The following is a 22487-nucleotide window of genomic DNA, read 5'->3' on the forward strand; positions in this document are numbered from 1 at the left end:
GCCGATGCTGATGTTTGTTTTGGTTTATAACAAAAACTGAAAACTTGGAATCTTAAAAATCAAATTGACGATTTGACAGGGCAAATTAAAAAAAATCTAATAACAAAATAAAAGGATAACCAAAACTTTGATAATTGAAACAATATTGCTTTGTATAAAAAGAAAACCTTGCAGTTCCTTTTTCTTCTTCACGGATATATTCCATTTCTGGAAGATTAAAAAGAAAAATAGTTTTTGGTAGTGTGGAAGATTAAAAAAAGAACAGTGTTTTATTATCCAGTGTATAAAAGATATTAAATAAGAAAGAAGGAAGGAATCCAAAAAAAAGAAAAAAATATAATTAGTGATGGAACATATTTTTAACAAAATTATGTAATACCAACATTTTCTCTTTTTGCCTCTTCAATCTTCATCTAATAATAATATATAATAATATAATAATATTTAATTATTATGTTTAATAATAAGGTGGTGCTATTTATTATATTTAATTTAATTTAATTTATGATAGTTTTGTTGTAAATATATAGAAGGGTATTGGAATTGTAAACCACGTTATTGTGTGCAGCTTCTTCTCTCAGTTGGGTTTCTCGCTTCCTCTAATCTTCTCCTTCTCTCTCCTCACTTTCACTTCAATTTTCTCATTCCTTTCCAGAATTAGGATCAATTCTCGATTGTTGGTCGGGGATTGATCAACTCTCACAATCTATTTTCTTTTCTTACCTGCGATGCTCTTAGTTCCAAGATGAAGTTGAAGAGGAAAAGGGCACTTGAAGTGGTTAGTTTTTGGTTTCCTTTTTTTTCTCTTTTTTTCTGATGGTTCATTTATACGCGATTCTTTTGTTTATTGATCAATTTTGCGATTCTAGGTTACTTCTCCTCAATTCAGTCTTTTTGTTGTTGGGGTTTATGGGTTATTTTTAATTATTTTTTATCTTTTTGGTTGTCTTTTTAATTTCTGGTTGCAACAATCTTATATTATTTCCATTTTCCTTGAGTTTTCACTGATTCGTGTGCAAATTGTTATATGCGATTTTGTTGGGTTTATTGATGGGAGACTTTTGATGTTTACTGTTGGTGTTGGCAAGCAAGGATTTTTCCGAGATGAATTTTACCCTTTTTCATTTCTGTTGGCTGTCTATTGTTGACTACTTATTGGAGCCTTAATGTCTTATCCTTTCACTTTATGATGATCTAACTTTAGTTGATCAAGTTTTAGCTGAAGATTTTTTCTCCTCATACGATTTTTATTTTAGAAATTCTTAAGTGAAGAAAAAAAGTGATCGATACTGTTACCATGAAAACATGGTGACTCTTTCTTTGGTGTGAATTGCATGTTTCTTATTTTGCATGGATTCGTGAAAATTTGCTATGGTTGTATTTTGCATTGAAATTAAAGGGGCAATTGACTTGAAAATCAGGGAATAGAATAACATGAATTGTGTTTGTTGTCATTTTGTATATTAGCTATCCTTGTTAATATGCGATTTTATTTGGTTTATTGATGGGGGACTTTTGATGTTTATGGTGTTGGTAAGCAAGGATTTTTCTGAGATTAATTTTATCTTTTTTTTTTTCAGTTCCGTTGGCTGTCGTATTGTTTAGTATTTATTGGAGCCTTATGACTTATCTTTTCACGTTATGTATGATCTAACTTGTTGATCAAGTTTAGTCGAAGATTTTTTCTCCTCATAGGAGATACTATGATTTTTATCTTAGAAATTCTTAAGTAAAGAAAAAAAGTGATCGATACTGTTACAATGAAAACATGGTGTCTCTTTCTTTGGTCTGAATTGCATGTTTCTTATTTTGCATGGATTCATGAAAAATTGCTATTGTTGTATTTTGCATTGAAATTAAAGGGGCAATTGACTTGAAAATCAGGGAATAGCATAGCATGAAATATGTTTGTTGTCATTTTGTATATTAGCTATCCCTTTTAAAATTCAACCTTGTGTGCAAATTGTTATATGCGATTTTGTTTGGTTTATTGATGGGAGACTTTTGATGTTTACTGTTGGTGTTGGCAAGCAAGGATTTTTCTGAGATGAATTTTACCCTTTTTCAGTTATGTTGGCTGTCATGTTGTTGAGTACTTATTGGAGCCTTAATGACTTATCCTTTGACATTATGTATGATCTAACTTTTGTTGATCAATTTTAGCATAAGAATTTTTCTCCTCATAGGAGATACTATGATTTTTATTTTAGAAATTCTTAAGTGAAGGAAAAAAAAAAACTTGGTGACTCTTTCTTTGGTCTGAATTGCATGTTTCTTATTTTGCATGGATTCATGAAAATTTGGTACTGTTGTATTTTGCATTGAAATTAAAGGGGCAATTGACTTGAAAATCAGGGAATAGCATAGCATGAAATATTTTTGTTGTCATTTTGTATATTAGCTATCCTTGTTTAAATACAACTTTGTGTGCAAATTGTTATATGCAATTTTGTTTATGAAAATTTGGTATTGTTGTATTTTGCATTGAAATTAAAGGGGCAATTGACTTGAAAATCAGGGAATAGCATAGCATGAAATATATTTGTTGTCATTTTGTATATTAGCTATCCTTGTTTAAATACAACTTTGTGTGCAAATTGTTATATGCAATTTTGTTTAGTTTATTGATGGGGGAACTTTTGATGTTTACTGTTGGTGTTGGCAAGCAAGGATTTTTCTGAGATGAATTTTACCCTTTTTCAGTTCCTTGTTGTATTGTTGACTATTTATTGGAGCCTTAGTGACTTATCCTTTTATGTTATGTATGATATAATTTTTAGCGGAAGATTTTTTTCTCCTCATAGGAGATACTATGATTTTTATTTTAGAAATTCTCAAGGGAAGAAAAAAAGTGATCGATACTTTGTCAACTGATGGCAATAGCGTAACCTAAGGTTCTGGTTGTAACAATTGACGAACCAACAATTGGCAACAATCATGTAGGCATGTTGCATATGCTCTATGATTTTTAAAGATTAATAAATGTTTTAGTTTCTGATTTTGACTTGGTTGTAGTTTGATTAATTCCTATTCTAATGTTCAAATATAGGATGTGTATTTTCTTATCTTTTGCTTCTTCTATCGATATCTAGTCCCTGTTTCACAATTCTAAAGCATCACACCTATAGATTTCCTTGTTACAACTTTTATATATTACACATGTAGCTTTTAATAGATTGACACTTTAATTTTTCGTAACAAAAAACTTTATAATATGTTACAGATATTTTTTTTTTCTGAATATTAAACCAAAATGTCTTCAGAAGGAAATTAATCCTGTTGCTGTAGACAAGTCTATTCATAGATATAGTATTCTCCACACTTCTATGGACTTGGAAATCATAATTTGCTTAAATTGGATTGGAGATGACAATTTTGAAGACGCAAGATGTGATGTTATTACTTTTACAGCTTCTATGTATATTTTCTAAATATTTTGGTCTTGATGGATGCCAACACCTATGTTCAATTGATTCAGCTACCCAAACTAATGGGTTATTAATTGTTGTTTGTGTGTTTTTATTGTTTTATTTTAATTCATTTTAGCCATGTTGACTAAATTCATATTGTCAATGCATTACCAGTGAATTCAGTCTCATACTTTGATGAGAGGTTTCCTTTGAGAACTAGAATAATGCGTTCTACGAGGGTTCTTTAAGTAACTTTGCATTTTTTGCAATCGGTAAAGCATTTTTGAGTTGGGTCTTGTTACAATTTCTATTTAGCAGCTGGAAATCAGTTTCAATGTTTAATATGCAAAGTTATGTGTTTAATTAATTGCCTCTGTACTCTTTGAACATTTACATGGTTATGAGTTTAGTTGTTTAGTGTGTGCTCTTTTATCATCTTAGTTATATTTTTTAGTAGTTTGTCATTTTAATTTCAGTATGAGATGGTCATATTGATAGATCAATTGAAAGAGTGTATGAATTACCTTTTTGTTGATTGGTTTCAGCCTCCCAAAATTAGATGTTTCATTGATCGTGTTACTTCAGTTCCACTTGAGAAGATAGAAGAACCTTTGAAGGGTTTTGTTTGGGAGTTTGATAAGGTAATTTTATGCCGTTGTCTTAGGGAGATCACACATTTGTTTTGAGGTGCTTGATTCATAGCTTTTTTTTTCTTGTACAGGGAGATTTTCATCACTGGGTTGACCTTTTTAACCATTTTGATTCATACTTTGAGAAGTACATAAAACCAAGGAAGGATTTGCTGATTGATGATGATTTTCTTAATTTGGATCCTCCATTCCCTAGAGAAGCCATTCTTCAAATTCTTCGTGTCATCAGAACAGTTTTGGATAATTGCACAAATAAACATTTCTATAGTTCATATGAGGTATGGCATCTTCCCTTAAGTAATACTTTTCATCTTCATAACAATGAGACCTAATATAAGCATATTGATTTTCTGTGTTACCTTTTTTTTATCAGTGATCTGTTTTATGTATTTTATTCTGAAATATGACTTTCATGCCTCTAGTACTGATGCTGCATGTGTTTGTGTGTCTGCAGCAGCATCTCTCTGCATTGCTTGCATCTACTGATCCAGATGTGGTTGAGGCTAGCCTAGACACTTTGGCTACCTTTTTGAAGAAAACAGTTGGAAAGTACTCCATAAGAGACTCTTCCTTGAATTCAAAATTGTATGCTCTTGCCCAAGGATGGGGTGGAAAGGAGGAAGGACTTGGATTGATTGCATCTGCTGTACCTGATGGTTGTGACCATATTGCGTGTGAATTGGGTTGTACCCTTCATTTTGAATTTTATGCTGTAAATGAGCCAGAGAGTGACATAAAAGTGGCCGAACCCTTGGTCCAAGGCTTGCAAATTATACACTTAAGTGATATTGACAAACGTGTGGAAACTGATCTTGAGCTTTTGCACAAGTTAGTTACGGAATATAAGGTGCCTGCCAGTTTAAGATTTTCTTTATTGTCAAGACTACGTTTCGCTAGGGCTTTTGGTTCTTTGGCTTCTAGACAGAAATATACATGCATTCGCTTGTATGCCTTCATAGTACTAATTCAAGCATGTGCTGATGCTGATGACCTCGTTTCGTTCTTCAATGCTGAGCCTGGATTTATCAATGAATTAGTATCATTACTGAGCTATGAAGATGCAGTTTTGGAGAAAATTCGGATTTTATGTTTGCATGCATTAGCTGCTCTTTGCCAAGATCGTTCTCGTCAGCAGTCAGTACAGACGGCAGTTACATCTGGTGGGCATCGTGGCATTTTATCTAGCCTGATGCAAAAAGCCATTGACTCTGTTACCAGTAATACCTCAAAATGGTCAGTTCATTTTGCTGAAGCTCTTTTGTCTCTTGTCACCGTGTTGGTTTCAACATCATCAGGTTGCTCTGCCATGCGTGAAGCAGGATTTATTCCTACTCTGCTACCCCTCCTTAAAGATACGAACCCACAGCATTTGCATTTGGTTGAAAAGGCTGTGCGCATTTTGGAGGCTTTTATGGATTACAGTAATCCAGCTGCTGCTCTATTCAGAGATTTGGGAGGTTTGGATGATACCATCTCTCGCTTAAAGATTGAAGTCTCCTATGTAGAAAATGGTGGAAAACAGCCAGATGAAAAATCTGAGTCTAGTGCAAGAAGTGTAAATATGGTTACAAGTTCTTCAACTGGGCTGGATGATGTGCAAAAACCATTGTATTCTGAACCATTAATTTCATATCACCGTAGGTTGCTAATGAAAGCTTTATTGCGTGCTATATCCCTGGGAACTTATGCCCCTGGAAATACTGCTCGTATCTATGGATCTGAAGAGAATGTTCTGCCTCATTGCTTATGCATAATTTTTAGAAGGGCAAAAGATTTTGGTGGTGGAGTTTTCTCTCTTGCAGCTACTGTTATGAGTGACTTAATACAAAAGGATCCTACTTGTTATCCTGTTTTGGATGCAGCTGGTCTTCCATCCGCCTTCTTGGATGCTATAATGGATGATGTTCTCAACTCTTCAGAAGCCATTACTTGCATCCCCCAGTGTTTGGATGCCTTGTGCTTAAATAGTAATGGCCTGCAGGCTGTGAAAGATAGGAACTCTTTGAGGTGTTTTGTGAAAGTGTTTACTTCTAAAACATATTTGCGTGCTCTGGCTGGGGACACACCTGCGTCTTTGTCTAGTGGATTGGATGAATTAATGCGCCATGCTTCTTCATTGCGTGGGCCTGGAGTGGAAATGTTAGTTGAAATTCTGGAAACTATCTCAAAAATTGGTTCTGTGGTGGAATCCTCATCTTCGAGTTCTGACCCAAGCTCTTCATCATTGGTTCCAATGGAAATGGATGGTGAGGACAAGAATGTGATCTTACCTAACAATGAGTCTTCAAAGGCTGATGACACAGAGCATAATTCTGAGCCATCTCCTGATGTGTCAATAGTGAATGTTGAGTTGTTTCTTCCAGATTGTGTTAACAATATTGCTCGTCTACTTGAGACAGTTCTTCAGAATGCTGACACATGTCGGATATTTGTTGAGAAAAAAGGAATTGAAGCTATTCTCCAGTTAGTTACATTACCTTTGATGCCAGCATCTGTTTCTGTTGGGCACAGCATATCTGTTGCCTTCAAGAATTTCTCACCGCAGCATTATGTTTCTCTTGCTCGGGCCGTATGCTCTTTCTTGAGGGAACATCTAAAATCTACTAATGAACTTTTAGATTTGGTGGGAGGGACCCAACTTGCTCTAGTGGAATCTGCAAAGCAGACAAAGGTGTTGAAATATCTTGCTAGTCTTGAAGCTGTCTTAACTCTTTCTGTATTTTTGTTGAAGGGAACAAGCACTGTTGTCTCTGAACTAAGCACATCAGATGCCGATGTGTTGAAAGATCTTGGGAAAACTTACAAGGAAATAATTTGGCAAATATCATTGTGCAATGATTCTAAGGCAGAGGAAAGGAAGAATGCTGATCAAGAGCCTGAGGTTTCACAGGTACCTCCATCTACAACCATTGAAAGAGAGAGTGACGATGATTCAAATATCCAGTCAGTAAGATACACAAACCCAGTTTTTGCTAGGAATGGTCCACATTCCCTGTGGAGTGGGGAAAGGGAATTCCTTTCTGTTGTTCGCGCTGGAGAAAGTTTGCATCGCCGAAGTCGGCATGGAATATCCCGCATCCGAGGTGGAAGGGCTGGTCGTCATTTGGAAGCTTTAAATATTGATTCAGAAACACCTCCTAGTGCACTGGAAGCACCATCGTCCCAAGATCTGAAAAAGAAAAGCCCTGATGTTATTGTTTCAGAGATTCTTAACAAATTGGCATCAACTTTGCGCTCTTTCTTCACTGCCCTTGTGAAGGGATTCACTTCACCAAATCGTCGCAGAGCTGATTCTGGGTCACTCAGTTCAGCTTCAAAGACTCTTGGAGCTGTTTTAGCTACAAATTTTCTTGAGGCTCTTAGTTTTTCTGGGCATTCTACTTATGCTTCTGGACTTGAAATGTCACTTTCTGTAAAATGTAGATATCTTGGGAAGGTTGTGGATGATATGGCTGCTCTCACATTTGACAGCAGGCGCCGGAGTTGTTATACTGCAATGGTTAATAATTTTTATGTCCATGGAACTTTTAAAGAGCTCCTCACAACATTTGAAGCTACTAGTCAGTTGCTATGGACACTTCCATGTTCTCTTCCTTCATCAGACATTGATGTTGGTAAAAAAGGAGGAGGTAAATTGTCCCATAATACATGGCTACTTGATACATTGCAAAGCTACTGTCGTTTGCTTGAGTATTTTGTAAATTCTTCTCTTCTTTTGTCCCCAACCTCGGCATCTCAGGCAGAGCTTCTTGTTCAGCCAGTTGCAGTTGGTCTCTCAATTGGACTCTTTCCAGTCCCTCGAGACCCAGAAGTTTTTGTACGTATGTTGCAATCTCAGGTTCTGGATGTAATTCTACCAGTCTGGAATCATCCCATGTTTTGTAGCTGTAGTCCTGGTTTCATTGCATCTATTATTTCACTTGTTACCCATGTATACTCTGGTGTTGGAGATGTCAAGCGAAGTCGTGGTACCATTGGGGGAAGCACAAACCAACGAATGCCCCCTCCACCTGATGAGGCAACCATTGCCACTATTGTTGAGATGGGTTTTTCAAGGGCAAGGGCTGAGGAAGCGTTGAGAAGAGTTGAAACAAACAGTGTTGAAATGGCCATGGAGTGGCTGTTTAGTCATGCTGATGATCCTGTCCAGGAGGATGATGAACTTGCTCGGGCACTTGCTCTATCCCTAGGAAATAGTTCGGAATCTACTAAAGCTGAGAGTGCTGAGAAGACTATAGACGTGCTAACTGAAGAGGGACATGTAAAGAAACCTCCGGTTGATGATATACTTGCTGCATCTGTCAAGTTGTTTCAGACTAGTGATTCAGTGTCATTTCAGTTGACAGATTTGCTTGTGACACTTTGCAGTCAGAACAAAGGTGATGATCGTCCAAAGGTAATATCTTATCTTATGCAGCAGCTAAAACTTTGTCCATTGGATTTTTCCCAGGATAATTGTGCATTGAGTGTGTTAGCACATATCTTGGCACTTCTTCTTTTTGAGGATGTAAGTACTCGAGAAATTGCTGCCCAGAATGGCATTATATCTACCATTATAGATATCTTGACTAACTTCAAAGGCAGGCAAGAGTTGGGAAAAGAACTACCAGTTCCAAAATGCATTAGTGCTTTACTACTTATATTGGATCAAATGGTGCAGTCAAGACCAAAAGTTGAAAATATGGAAGGAACTCAAACTGGTTCCCTGCCTGATTCTTCAGGGGAGCATGGTTCTCTGCAATTTTCTGATACAGTTTTACCGAAGGAAAAAAATTCAAATGGGAATGAGAAAGAACCTTCAATGGCTTTTGAGAGTATACTGGGAAAATCTACTGGATTTGCAACTGTTGAAGAGAGTCATAAATTGCTGGATGTTGCCTGTGATTTGATAAAACAACATGTTCCTGCTGTAGTCATGCAGGCAGTTCTGCAATTATGTGCTAGGTTAACAAAAACACATGCTTTAGCTTTGCAGTTTCTTGAAAATGGAGGTCTGGCTGCTCTTTTTAATCTTCCGAGGATTTGCTTTTTCCCTGGGTATGACTCTGTTGTGTCAGCTATAGTCCGACACCTCCTTGAAGATCCTCAAACACTGCAGACAGCCATGGAGTTGGAGATACGGCAAACTTTAAGTGGAAATCGCCATTCAGGGCGTGTTTCTCCTCGATCATTTTTGACCTCATTGGCACCTGTTATCTCCAGGGATCCTAACGTTTTTATGAAAGCTGCAGCAGCAGTTTGTCAGATAGAAACATCAGGGGGAAGGACTGTTGTTGTTTTGTCAAAGGAGAAAGAAAAAGAAAAGTCAAAGTCATCTAGTGTTGAGGCTGGGTTATCTTCCAATGAATGTGTCCGGATATCTGAAAGCAAGTCTCATGATGGACCAGGCAAATGTTTGAAAAGCCACAAAAAGGTTCCTGTTAATCTCACTCAAGTAATTGATCAGCTTCTGGAGATTGTGCTTAAGTACCCACCTTTGAAAGGTCAGGAAGAATCTGAGCGTGACTCAACATTCATGGATATAGATGAACCTACCCTGAAAGTGAAGGGTAAGTCTAAGGTTGACGAGGCTGGGTCATTAGAGCCTGAGTCTGAAAGGTCTACAGGACTAGTGAAGGTGACTTTTGTTCTCAAGTTACTGAGTGACATTCTTCTGATGTATGGGCATGCAGTGGGTGTTATACTTAGACGTGATTCTGAAATGTGTCAATTTCGTGGATCTAATCAACCATCTGGACAAAGTGGTATTATCCACCATGTATTACATCGGTTGTTACCACTCTCTGTTGATAAATCTGCAGGACCTGATGATTGGAGAGGTAAGTTATCTGAAAAGGCTTCATGGTTCCTGGTAGTTTTGTGTGGTCGATCTGGTGAAGGGCGTAAACGAGTGACAAATGAACTTGTTAAAGAATTGATGTCCTTTTCAAATTTTGAGAGCCATTCCATGAGAATCATCTTATTGCCAGATAAGAGGTTATTCACTTTTGTTGATCTAGTGTATTCTATCTTGTCAAAAAATTCGTCATCTGGTAGCTTACCTGGTTCTGGATATTCACCTGATATTGCTAAGAGCATGATAGATGGGGGAATTATTCAGTGTCTTACTAGTATTCTACAAGTGGTTGATCTGGATCATCCTGATGCACCCAAAATTGTGAATCTTATACTCAAAGGTTTAGAAGGTCTTACAAGAGCTGCTAATGCAAGTGAGCAAATATTTAAATCTGATGGGACTGAAAAGAAAAGATCTGCTGGTTTAAATGATCGATCTGATGATCAAATAACAGCACCATCTGCAACTGAAGCAGTGGCCCATGATCAAAATGTGGGCAGCCAAGAAGCAATCATAGATACAATGGATAATGCACATGATCAAGGAACTTCTCAAGGTGATGATTGTGCTGATAATCCAAATCAGTCAGTGGAGCAAGATATGAGAGTCGAAGAAGATGGGACATTGTCTCAAAACCCACCAATGGAACTTGGAATGGACTTCATGCGTGAAGAGATGGGAGAGGGCGGTGTTTTGCACAACCCAGATCAAATTGAGATGACTTTTCATGTTGAAAATAGGGCTGATGATGATATGGGTGATGAAGATGATGATATGGGTGACGATGGTGATGAGGATGAAGATGATGATGATGGAGAGGATGAAGACGAGGACATTGCTGAAGATGGTGGGGGCATGATGTCCTTGGCAGATACTGATGTGGAGGATCATGATGATGTTGGCTTTGGAGATGAATATAATGATGAGATGATTGATGAAGATGATGATGATTTTCATGAGAATCGTGTCATTGAGGTAAGGTGGAGGGAGGCTCTTGATGGCTTGGATCACTTGCAAATACTTGGACAACCTGGATTTATAGATGTGGCTGCTGAGCCTTTTGAAGGTGTAAATGTGGATGACCTATTTCGTCTTCAGAGTTTTGAGCGTCGTCGTCAAACTGGTAGGTCTTCGTTTGAGAGATCTGCTACTGAAGTTAATGGTTTTCAACATCCTCTTCTTGTTAGACCACCACCATCTGGTGATTTTGTCTCAATGTGGTCGTCTGGTGGTAATTCTACATCCCGAGATTCAGAAACCATGTCATCTGGGAATCTTGATGTGGCTCATTTTTACATGTTTGATGCACCTATTCTTCCATATGATCATGTGCCAACAAGTAGTCTGTTTGGTGACCGTCTGGGTGGTGCAGCACCTCCTCCCTTGACAGACTATTCTGTCGGCATGGGCTCATTGCACCTACCTGGAAGAAGAGTGTTAGGTAATGGTAGATGGACTGATGATGGTCAGCCACAAGGAAGTGCTCAAGCGGCATCCATTGCGCAAGCAGTAGAGGAACAATTCCTAGCCCAATTGAACAGTATAGCTCCTGCAAGCAGTCCTGTTGAGCCACAGTTACAAAATTCTGGAGAACAAGAGAATAGGTCTGATGCAATTGCATCTCATGATGGTCCAATATTAATTGCAGGAACTGACTCTACATGTCAGCAGATTGAAAGTCAGGAGCAAGAAAATGGTAATGGTGAAGAAATTAATGTTGACTCAGTTGCTAGAGATACTGGTGAAGACCTGCCAGCTAATGAGCCTATGTCAGTTCAACCAGTTTCATTGAACAGCATACCAAATGGTATTGATTGCACAGTAATTGAAGGAAATGTTACTCCCGATGAGAATGTGGAAATATTTGTTAATTCATCTGTTAATTCTAATGCTGCTATACAATGTGAAAGGGCTGCTGATGTGCAGACTACCATCCAGGATGTACCAGTTGAATCCATGGAATGCAATGGATCATCAACTGCTGATGGGCAGCATACTAATCATAACTTAGGAGGCTCTGGTTTTGAAACTCCTAATTCAGGTGATTGCCATACTGCATCAATTTATGCTAGTGCTGATGTTGATATGGGTGGTACTGACGCTGAAGGAAATCAATCAGAGCAACCAGCTGTTTCTGAAGACAGGAGGGATGAGTTGTTATCAGCTCAGAACACAGAGGTTGCTCCAGATGCTTCTCAGGCTGACCAAGTTAGTGCAAATAATGAAGCTTCTGGTGCCAATACAATTGACCCTACGTTTTTGGAGGCTCTGCCTGAAGATCTAAGGGCGGAAGTTCTAGCATCCCAACAAGCTCAGTCTGTTCAACCACCTTCCTATGCACCACCTTCTGCAGAAGATATTGATCCCGAGTTTTTAGCTGCTCTTCCTCCTGATATTCAAGCAGAGGTGTTGGCCCAACAAAGAGCTCAAAGGGTAGCCCAGCAGGCCGAAGGACAGCCAGTTGACATGGATAATGCCTCTATAATTGCCACTTTTCCTGCTGATTTGCGTGAAGAGGTTTAAATCTTAATTTTTTGCTGTGTAATTGTTGAGGAAGTTCTATTTTATGAAATATGACAAGATGATTTCTATCCTTGGATTTTCTGTTATAGGTTCTTTTGACTTCTTCGGAGGCTGTTTTGTCAGCACTGCCATCTCCATTGCTTGCAGAAGCTCAAATATTGAGGGATCGAGCAATGAGTCACTACCAAGCTCGAAGCCTTTTTGGTAGCAGCCACAGGCTTAACAATAGAAGAAATGGTCTTGGATTTGATAGGCGGCCAGTGATGGATCGGGGTGTTGGAGTTACAATAGGGAGGAGATCTGCTCTTACAGATAGCTTAAAGGTGAAAGAGATTGAAGGTGAGCCACTACTTGATGCAACTGCACTCAAAGCTTTGATTCGGCTTCTGCGACTATCACAGGTAACTTGGATCTCTTCCTGGTAGTAGTCTGTCTTACCTCATTTTAAATATGAAGATGCATTATTTTTATTCCTAATGCTGTGCCTACCGTTTATTCTGTAGATATTTATTACAAGAATCAGTATGTAGGAATCAATATGTGGGATCAGACATATAGGTTGTAGTTGGGATGTTCTATCTGTGATTTCAATAAATTTGTAACATTTTTTTCCATCTTCTTCTCAGCCTCTTGGAAAGGGCCTTCTGCAGAGGCTCTTGTTAAACTTATGTGCGCATAGTGTTACAATGGCCACGCTTATTTATCTTTTGCTTGACATGATTGAACCTGAAGCTGAAGGCTCTGTAAGTAGTAGATCAGCAACACTAAATTCCCAGAGGCTTTTTGGTTGTCACTCAAACACAGTTTATGGTCAATCTCAATTGTTGGATGGTAACATTTGTACTTTGTCTGGGATAGAATCATTATGTGCTTATTTCAATATTATAGTTTATTGCTTACTGAATCACTGATCTTTCTCATCATGTCTTCATTCTAGGTCTTCCTCCCCTTGTGTTCCGTCGAATTCTTGAAATTCTGACTTATTTGGCCACAAATCATTCTGCTGTTGCAAAAATGTTGTTTCATTTTGATCAATCAATTATTCCTGATTCTTCACGTCCAGTTAATGTGCATACAAATGAGAAAGGGAAAGAGAAGGTTATTGAAGGGGGGCTTTCACTAAATCCCTCTAGATCTCAGACTGGGGTTGTTCCTCTAGTCCTCTTTCTGAAGCTCTTGAGTCGACCCCTGTTTTTACGCAGCAATGCTCATCTTGAGCAGGTAATGGGCCTGATTCAAGTTATAGTTGATACTGCAGCTTCAAAATTAGAAAGTCAATCACAGTCTGAAAAAGAAATGGCAGATACCCAAAAATTGTCAGCCAGTGAAGTCCCAAGTAATACTGAGAAGGATGCTGCTTTAGTGGAGCCAGACTCTAATCAACAAGATAAGGGTGCAGATATGCATGTATGCCATTCTGAAGGGAAGAAGAGTATAGATATGTACAATATCTTCTTGCAGTTGCCACAATCTGATTTGCGGAATTTGTGCAGTCTTCTTGGTCGTGAAGGGTGCCACTCTTAACCTTTTCAAATATATTCTCATTTTTTAACTATGCTATTCAGAATAGATGACTTTGAAAAACTGTCTTTATACTGTCTCACCTGTTAATTCTCATTTCCATCTCCATATTTTTCTGAAGTTGTGATGAATAAAAGTGACTAATTTGACATTATTTTAGGCTCTCGGATAAAATGTATATGCTTGCTGGTGAAGTGCTGAAGAAGTTGGCTTTCATTGTTCCATCCCATAGGAACTTTTTTACTTTAGAGCTTTCAGAATCAGCTCATGCTTTGACAGGCTCAGCCATAAGCGAGCTTGTCACCTTACAGAAAACAAATATGCTTGGTTTGAGTGCTGGTTCTATGGCTGGTGCAGCCATTCTACGTGTTTTGCAAGCTCTTAGTTCTCTCACTTCACTTAATACTGTGGGTGAGATGGATATGGATAATAGTGTGGATCAACATGATGATCGAGCAACTATTTGGAATTTAAATACTGCGCTTGAGCCATTGTGGCAAGAACTTAGTAATTGTATAAGTGCTGCTGAGATGCAGCTTGGACAGAGCTCTTTCTCTCCTAGCGTATCAAACATAAATGTTGCTGAGAATTTGCAAGGTTCTTCTACTTCACCACCTCTTCCTCCTGGGACACAGAGATTATTGCCTTTTATCGAGGCTTTCTTTGTTTTGTGTGAAAAGCTACAAGCAAATGAATCCTTCATGCAGCAAGACCATGGAAATGTGACTGCTAGAGAAGTCAAGGAATCTGCTGGTTGTTCAGCTTCAACGAGCATAAAAGGTGGAGACTCACAGCGAAAATTGGATGGGGGTATCACTTTCACAAGATTTGCTGAGAAGCATCGCCGACTTTCAAATGCTTTCATTAGGCAAAACCCAGGTTTGTTGGAGAAATCACTTTCCATGATGCTCAAGGCACCGAGGTTGATTGACTTTGATAACAAGAGAGCCTATTTCCGCTCAAGAATAAGGCAACAACATGACCAGCACTTGTCTGGGCCATTGCGAATTAGTGTAAGGCGGGCTTATATTTTGGAGGACTCTTATAATCAATTAAGGATGCGTCCTACTCAAGATCTAAAGGGGCGGTTAAATGTTCAATTTCAAGGTGAAGAAGGTATTGATGCAGGTGGTCTCACCAGAGAATGGTATCAGCTGCTATCGAGGGTCATATTTGACAAAGGTGCTTTACTTTTCACAACAGTGGGTAACAATGCAACATTCCAACCAAACCCGAATTCAGTATATCAGACCGAACATCTCTCATATTTCAAGTTTGTTGGCCGAGTGGTATGTTTCTCAAAAGGTTTTTTATATGTGGTCTTATGATAATAGAGAATCCCGCTTTCCCCCAATCTTTTTTATTTTTCTGGGTGATATATGGTTATAGCTGCCTGTGACACCAATATTAAACTTAGGTTAACAGTTGAGTGGTTTTGAATATTTGACAGTTGTCTGATCTTTCATGCAGGTGGGGAAGGCTTTGTTTGATGGGCAACTGCTGGATGTTTACTTTACTCGATCTTTCTATAAACATATACTGGGTGTTAAGGTTACATACCATGACATTGAAGCTGTTGATCCTGATTACTATAAGAATTTGAAATGGATGTTGGAGGTGAGTTTCAATTTACAATCTTTAACACTTTATTGTCTATTTTCTTTAGACACACTTATGGGCCAGGCCATCTAGGATTGTCATTGGGTACGATAAGACTGATTGTGGGTGTTGAGGGTGTCAGCCTCATCATAGAGATAAGTGGGCTGGAAAATTTTCGCAGTGAGATGGACAGAGTGACTTGGGAGGTGCATGTGTTTTGGCAAGTTATTTACAAATTTGTGATTTTAGAAACTGTTAATTTAGCTAGGTTGGAGGGTAATCAATGGATATAATTGGATAGGATACAAACTTAAATGACTGGGTATTTTAAGCCGCCACTTCAATCTCTGACAAGCTTTGCTGAACATGCCTATTTCAGTCCATTTTGGTTCATGACATGTTTTCTGTATGCATTTTGTTTAATTTTGTTTTTTGTATCTACATAACAGAATGATGTGAGTGATGTTCCTGATCTGACATTTAGCATGGATGCCGATGAGGAAAAACATATTCTTTATGAGAAGAATGAGGTAAATGAGCATTTTATTTTGGCTTATCATGTCTTACCCGCGTACTAGGTTAAAAAGAAAAGTAGATTTGTTGCATTTAATCTTTAGGCTTTATTCTGACTTTTTTTTTTCAATTTCAGTATATTAACTCTTGATAAATTCTCCTTACCGTTTTGCTTTTGGTGTCTCTCCCGCAATTCTGAAATAGGTCACCGATTATGAGCTTAAACCTGGAGGAAGGAACATAAGAGTCACAGAAGAAACAAAGCACGAGTATGTTGATCTAGTTGCTGACCATCTTTTGACAAATGCCATCCGTCCTCAAATCAATTCCTTCCTGGAAGGTTTTAATGAATTAGTGCCACGAGAACTTATATCCATATTTAATGACAAAGAGCTTGAGCTTCTCATAAGTGGTCTCCCAGAAATCGACTGTGAGTTGGTTTCATCATTTTTTAAATTATGTTCTATATTTTTAATCACCAATGAAGCACCTGAGTGGTGTTATTCTCCCTACAGTGGATGACTTGAAGGCCAACACTGAGTATACTGGCTATACGGTGGCATCAAATGTTGTTCAGTGGTTCTGGGAAGTGGTTAAAACTTTCAACAAAGAAGACATGGCAAGATTACTGCAATTTGTGACTGGAACATCTAAGGTGATCTAGTGGAAACATCAAATTGTCATCTTATAAATAAATATTTCTATCACATGCTAAGGTTACTCTAAACATATAGGGCATATAAGAAAACTGTTTTCGTGAGAATAATATGTCCTGGTATTTCTCATATTGTTTGTCAAATTAGGGTAAAAGTACTTAACTTTGTTAGGGGTATTTAATTTCTTTTAAAATACAATGTCACCTGCTTTTCAGGTTCCGTTGGAGGGTTTTAAGGCCTTGCAGGGCATCTCTGGTCCGCAAAGGTTTCAAATTCACAAGGCATATGGAGCTCCAGATCGTCTGCCATCAGCTCATACTTGGTGAGTAATTATTATATATGGTCTGCGCACATCCATGCGTTTAGTACAACTGCAATGTCTGCATTTTTAGTTTCAGTCATGCTAATTCCTAATCAATTTCAACTTCAGCTTCAATCAACTTGACCTTCCTGAATATACCTCTAAAGAACAACTTCAAGAACGCATGTTACTTGCAATTCATGAGGCTAGTGAAGGATTTGGTTTTGGTTAATCAGTATTTTGGTGAGATATTTTTTCACAGCCATCCAACCATGGGTCTCCAACCTGTCATTCGGAGGTCAGACATCTCTTTCTTTACATAAGTATTCCAACAAATCTCCAAACTCCATATGTTTTTTTGTTCAAATATCATTGGATACCATGGGAGAGTTAATTTTCAAACTTTCTCCTAAAAGATTAAAGTAAAAGGAGGGACTTTTAGTAGTTGTATTTGATGCAGATTTGTTTCTTTTTTTTTTAATTTTGTTAGAAGAATGACTGATGGTTCCCTTCTCTTTTTCATCAGGAGTTTGATCTGTCGATATGTTGTGGGCTCTATTTCATCAAAATGAGGCATTTTGGTGTTGGTTGGGTTTATTCTGATTCTCTCCAAGCAAGAATGGCTAGAATGTTTTTTTTCTTGTATAATTCTGCCATGCCTGGTTTGGGAGTTTTCTGACCGCCTTTATACTGTGTCTAGTTTTTGCAATCTGATCCGATCTTATTTTTTTTTATGTAGTTTCTATGGCCAAACAGCCTCTTATAGCTCTAGAATTTACCAATAAGATTGAGTATGTACATACTCTGAATTACATAATTGATGCTTTTTTCTTCAAAAAGAAATTGTTCATTCATTAGAGAATTCTTTTGTAGTGCACAAATTTAGATAAACTACCTATCTAGTTACCCGTTTGTGTATAACTTGCAATTGTTTCCTATAAATACATACAAAATACCTGTTGGTATTTTTTTAAGAATTAAATTTATTTAGTTTAATATACAAAATCATGATTTCATTGAAATGCTGAGTTTTGAAAATGTATTTTTAAAAGTTTTTGTTACGGTGTGATATATACTTACATAATATTTTGACTTCGGGGTTGTGATTTAGTTTGATGTGTTTTATAAGTGTGATATATTTTAAAAATCTTAAGAAATTTAGTTAATAGATTAACTCAATGAAATTGAAGTTGTAATTGGTATACATAGGTTACTTATTTGTGTTTTGTGATTTTGATCATGTTCTGAATTTGTGAAACTGTACAAATTGAATTTGAAGGCATGACTCCACTTGAATTCAAATTCTAAAACTTCACTCAATTGAACCAATGAATGACATATTGCTTCAGTTTAAAAATGATTTTATATAATTGTAAGCTAGAAGTTGACAATAGTAATATTTATTTTATCTTGACTATTGAAACCCATTACTAATTAGTTTGGGAGAACTAAACACACTCATTGGAGAGACCAGCATTATTGGTTTACTTCTTTCAAATGGTCAGACAAACAAAAGCAGAAATATTTATTAAATTTTAAAACTTGTAATTCATTAATATATGTTTTTTTTAAAACAAATACATAAAAGCCTATTTACAAAGATGTTAAAGAAATGTAGGACACTTTGGTCATCACATAGGATCCAATGAGGTGAAAAAAATAAGTTCAGAATGATCATTGGATAGTACAAACTATTCACAATGCTGAACAATGAAAGCATCCATACAATGTTCAGTAGATTTCAAATGATTTTAAACGAATTAAAATTGTTAGGTAAGTCTTATGATAATTTTGATCATATTGAAAAAATCTTGTGTAGATTCCCTAGATAGTGGAGATCGTACGTGATTGCCTTAAAAACTTTCAAGAATCTTGATGGCTTAAGCTTTAAAGAATTTGTTGGCATTCTTAAAGTTTACGAGCTAGAGTTACAACAAGACTTGATATTAAGACGAGATGTTGAAGAAAGAGAACATCATTGCTTTTAAGGCTTAGAGGTCGTTGAGAAGGACTCTTACCAAAGCCTTCACAGCGAAAGAACCATAAGAGGAGTTAAACCAAATGAAGAAGAAGATGAACCACCATTCATCTCAAGAAAGATCCATTCAATATGGAACAATAAGTAAAATATTTCGTTTAGAGGAAGATGTGTTTGGTCAACCTCCAAAAGTGATAAAAAAGACACACATAATGAAGGGCCAGCAGTGGTGTGCTATGAATGCAAGAAGTCTGGACACTTTAGGTTGAATGTCCTGACTTAGAAAAGTCTAAATAGAAAATAGTATTTTCCAAAAATGAGAAAAAAAAGGTACTCGTGATGACTTGGAAGACTTGAATTCTTCAAAGTTTGAAGAAAAGGAAGGAAAAGAAGCTAATCTTTACCTTATGGTAGACAATATTGAATGTTCGTTTGATGACTCTATTGAAGAAGTAGATTTTACTGACTTACACTTTATAATTTAAGCTTATAAAATGAGTTATTGTCGAATTCTTTGAAGTTGTCATAAACTTACAAAAATTTAAGAAAACAATATAGAAACTAGTTGAAATAATAGAATAGGACATCGAAAGGAAGCTAGTTTACTCTAAAATTTAAGTTGAAAATCTATTTTTGAAAAATGAAAAGCTTAAGCAAAACTCAACCATTGCAAAAGATGCTAAACGCGTTGAATTCCTTCAACTAAAAATGACACTTTACTTAAGATATTGAATAGAACGTTCGAAGGAATTAATCAAAGGTTGTAGACATCCTTGTAACAAGAGAGGACTAGGATTCAAAGGCAAAAATTTTCATTATATGTTTAAATCTAAATTGTTAAATTTGTTAAATCTAATGAGAAATCCTTTAATTGTGCATCTACTTTTGAAAAGAAAAAGATACAAAAGATTAATAAAATAGAACCCAATGCAAGATGGGTACCTAAGAATAAAATTATTTCTCTTGCAAATATGCTTAATCAAAGAAAAGAAACCCTTGTCATGGTATCTAGACAGTGGGTGCTCACATTACATGACAAGACAAAGGTATATTCCAAAACTTGACGAAGAAGAAAGGAGGAACGAGAACGTTCTAAGGAAATAAAAAGGCAAGATCATAGGCATTGGAAGGATAAGTATAAACGCTTCTCCTCTTATTGATAATGTTTTATTAGTAGATGACCTGAAACATAATTTGGTTAGCTTAAGTCAATTATGTGATAATAGATATAATGTTAATGCTATGATATTTATGTTTTAATGCTCTAATAGTTATTATTAATACTCTGATACATATTCACAAATTTTTTGATACATTTTCGAATATAATCTAATGTATCATACTTGATCTGATTAATTGTTTCAATATGCTAGTATGAGTATTTCTATGAAAAAGATAAAGAAACGACTACCATGATAGAACTCAAGAAGTGCCTTAATCAATATATGTATGCTTTGATCAAACATCTATAATATCTCAACAAATTTCAATGATACCTATTTCATATTAACATATGTATTTGTTAAACATAAAAGAGGGGCAGAATGTTAAGACAAGATGATATAAGCAAACCTTGCTTTGAAGTAAAACAAAAACATCTAACGAAATAACGTTTAATCAAATAAATCACCTAGGATAAGTTCATTAAACGTTGTATGCATAAACGATATCCTAAACATTAAACGTTACTCAAACAGACTATGCCTAAACAAAATGTAGTATGCTTAAATGCTTATACACATACATTTCTTAAACGCTTAAGAAATTTGTAATGCTTTCATTGCATGTACAAACTAGTACTCCATTGTCTATGTTTAAGAAACATTTAATGCTTTTAATGTATGTACGAACTGGTACTCCGTTGTATATTGTACTGTGATCTTTTTTTCTATGTAAATCAAATAAGTACAAAACTTTATTCAAAAGTTCTGCATCAGATTAGAAGAATGTTAAGAGATATGAATATATTCTTGGAATGTTTCGTTTATGTCTTTTGTCTATCTCTTTCGTACAAGCAACACAATAGCCTCTACAAGAAGCAACATAACATTTGATCTCGTACTACAAAGCTACATTCTTACGTGGAAGTCAATGCTCTGAGTAACATATCGTTTTCGAAGAAGTGTATATAAAGAAGACCACATGAAACGAGAACAAGAATAAAAAGATTTATTATTGCTCTTACATTGTCAACATTCTCTTAAGCTTTCGTTGTTTAGACTTCATCTTTGAAAAAGAAAAGTTTTTTTACAAGTTTTCAGGTATTCTTTGTATTGATTTTATATCCTCTTGAATAGAGTAAACACATGTACTCATATTTCAAAAGTAATTTGTTGTTTTTAGATTCAGAATTGAATCAAAACACTTGTAAGTTTAACTTAAAAAAGTTAACCGATCTACTAAATTGAACTAATGTTATACTAGGAGTGTTGAAACTCGTCTAACAAATTAGGTTAGTTTGTCAAACTAGGTCAAACTTGCTTGTAATCTTTTGAAAGATTAGTGGTACCCTTTAAGAGTGAACTAGACGTAACTCAGTTTTGAATGAAGCAGTATAAAAATAAGTTTTCTTTCTTGCTTTCCATTTAAAAGCTTTCCAAACGCTTTTGAAAATGTCTAATATAATATAATAATATAATAATATTCTGAAATGTCAAACTACAAAGCAAACCAAATTATTTTGTTGTAGAAAAATTTAAATTAATACAAAAAGAAAAATCAATTGATTATCCATTTTTAAGATAAATTTTTAATAATTTTATTTTTTAGTTGGTTGAATCTGAAAATTCCCTACAAAGAGGTAATCTAAACGAGATTGTTTTCTTCTAAAAAGGAATTTGGGGTTCTTAAATTTCACAACATGACAAGTGTGCTGGCTCCTCCTGTGCATGGCTATGCAAGACCCCTTATAATCGCTTAAGGCATCTTCTCTAATCCCATGACTATTATCTTCCAAGCAATATTGTTGTTAAAAGTAATATTCATTTTTCTCACACGTAATCTTTCTAATTCTATTCATTTAGTTTAAGCGTGCATTTGTGTGTTTAATTCATGCACATGTCATTGCCAATTGTTCTCTTATTGTTTGATTCCAACAGAGACATACTAGATTTAGATTTGGTTCTTTTTATTCATTTTGTTTTGTCCTTGTGAAGTAACGACTTTTATGCCACCCAATTTGATGATGTGGGTAATGGGAAGGAGAAAATATAGGAACATTTCTTTATTGTTTAACTTGCGGGCTTTATCAGATATCATCTCTTTATAATGCATGTTTTACTACTATCTTTAGTGGTGTATCATTCAACTTTCATAAGAAGGTTTCTTGGTACTTGTGAACCTTCAAGACATGTTAATCATCTAAAGACTTTTATTAATTAAAATAAATTGAAACAAAGTTTTAATCAGAAGATATAAGAATACTAAAGACTCCTCCAATACACCTAACTAGGCTAGGAGACAGAAGAATACCAAAGACTCCTCTAACACATCTAACTATT

At 36.1% G+C, this 22487-nt stretch overlaps 1 protein-coding gene across 2 annotated transcripts; it reads left to right on the plus strand.

Moving 5' to 3' along the window:
- Window positions 1–571: 571 nt before the first annotated feature.
- LOC124845559 (E3 ubiquitin-protein ligase UPL1-like) lies at window positions 572–17915 on the plus strand. Of its 2 annotated transcripts, none has more exons than XM_088103964.1 (15): window positions 572–778; window positions 3956–4051; window positions 4132–4338; window positions 4515–12413; window positions 12509–12820; window positions 13046–13250; window positions 13357–13930; window positions 14101–15229; window positions 15411–15557; window positions 15989–16069; window positions 16257–16482; window positions 16568–16707; window positions 16924–17030; window positions 17139–17307; window positions 17536–17915. In XM_088103964.1, the coding sequence occupies exons 1-14, from the start codon at window positions 746–748 to the stop codon at window positions 17239–17241; spliced, it is 11259 nt and encodes a 3752-aa protein (XP_087960090.1). In that variant the 5' UTR covers window positions 572–745; the 3' UTR covers window positions 17242–17307; window positions 17536–17915. The 2 variants fall into 2 exon arrangements, with proteins under 2 accessions (XP_087960090.1, XP_047178630.2); XM_047322674.2 differs by having other exon boundaries at window positions 4518–12413.
- Window positions 17916–22487: the final 4572 nt, after the last annotated feature.

This window comes from Vigna umbellata, chromosome 1, assembly GCF_029865625.1.
Source record: "Vigna umbellata cultivar VRB3 chromosome 1, Vumbellata_1.0, whole genome shotgun sequence".
Classification (NCBI taxonomy): domain Eukaryota; kingdom Viridiplantae; phylum Streptophyta; class Magnoliopsida; order Fabales; family Fabaceae; genus Vigna; species Vigna umbellata.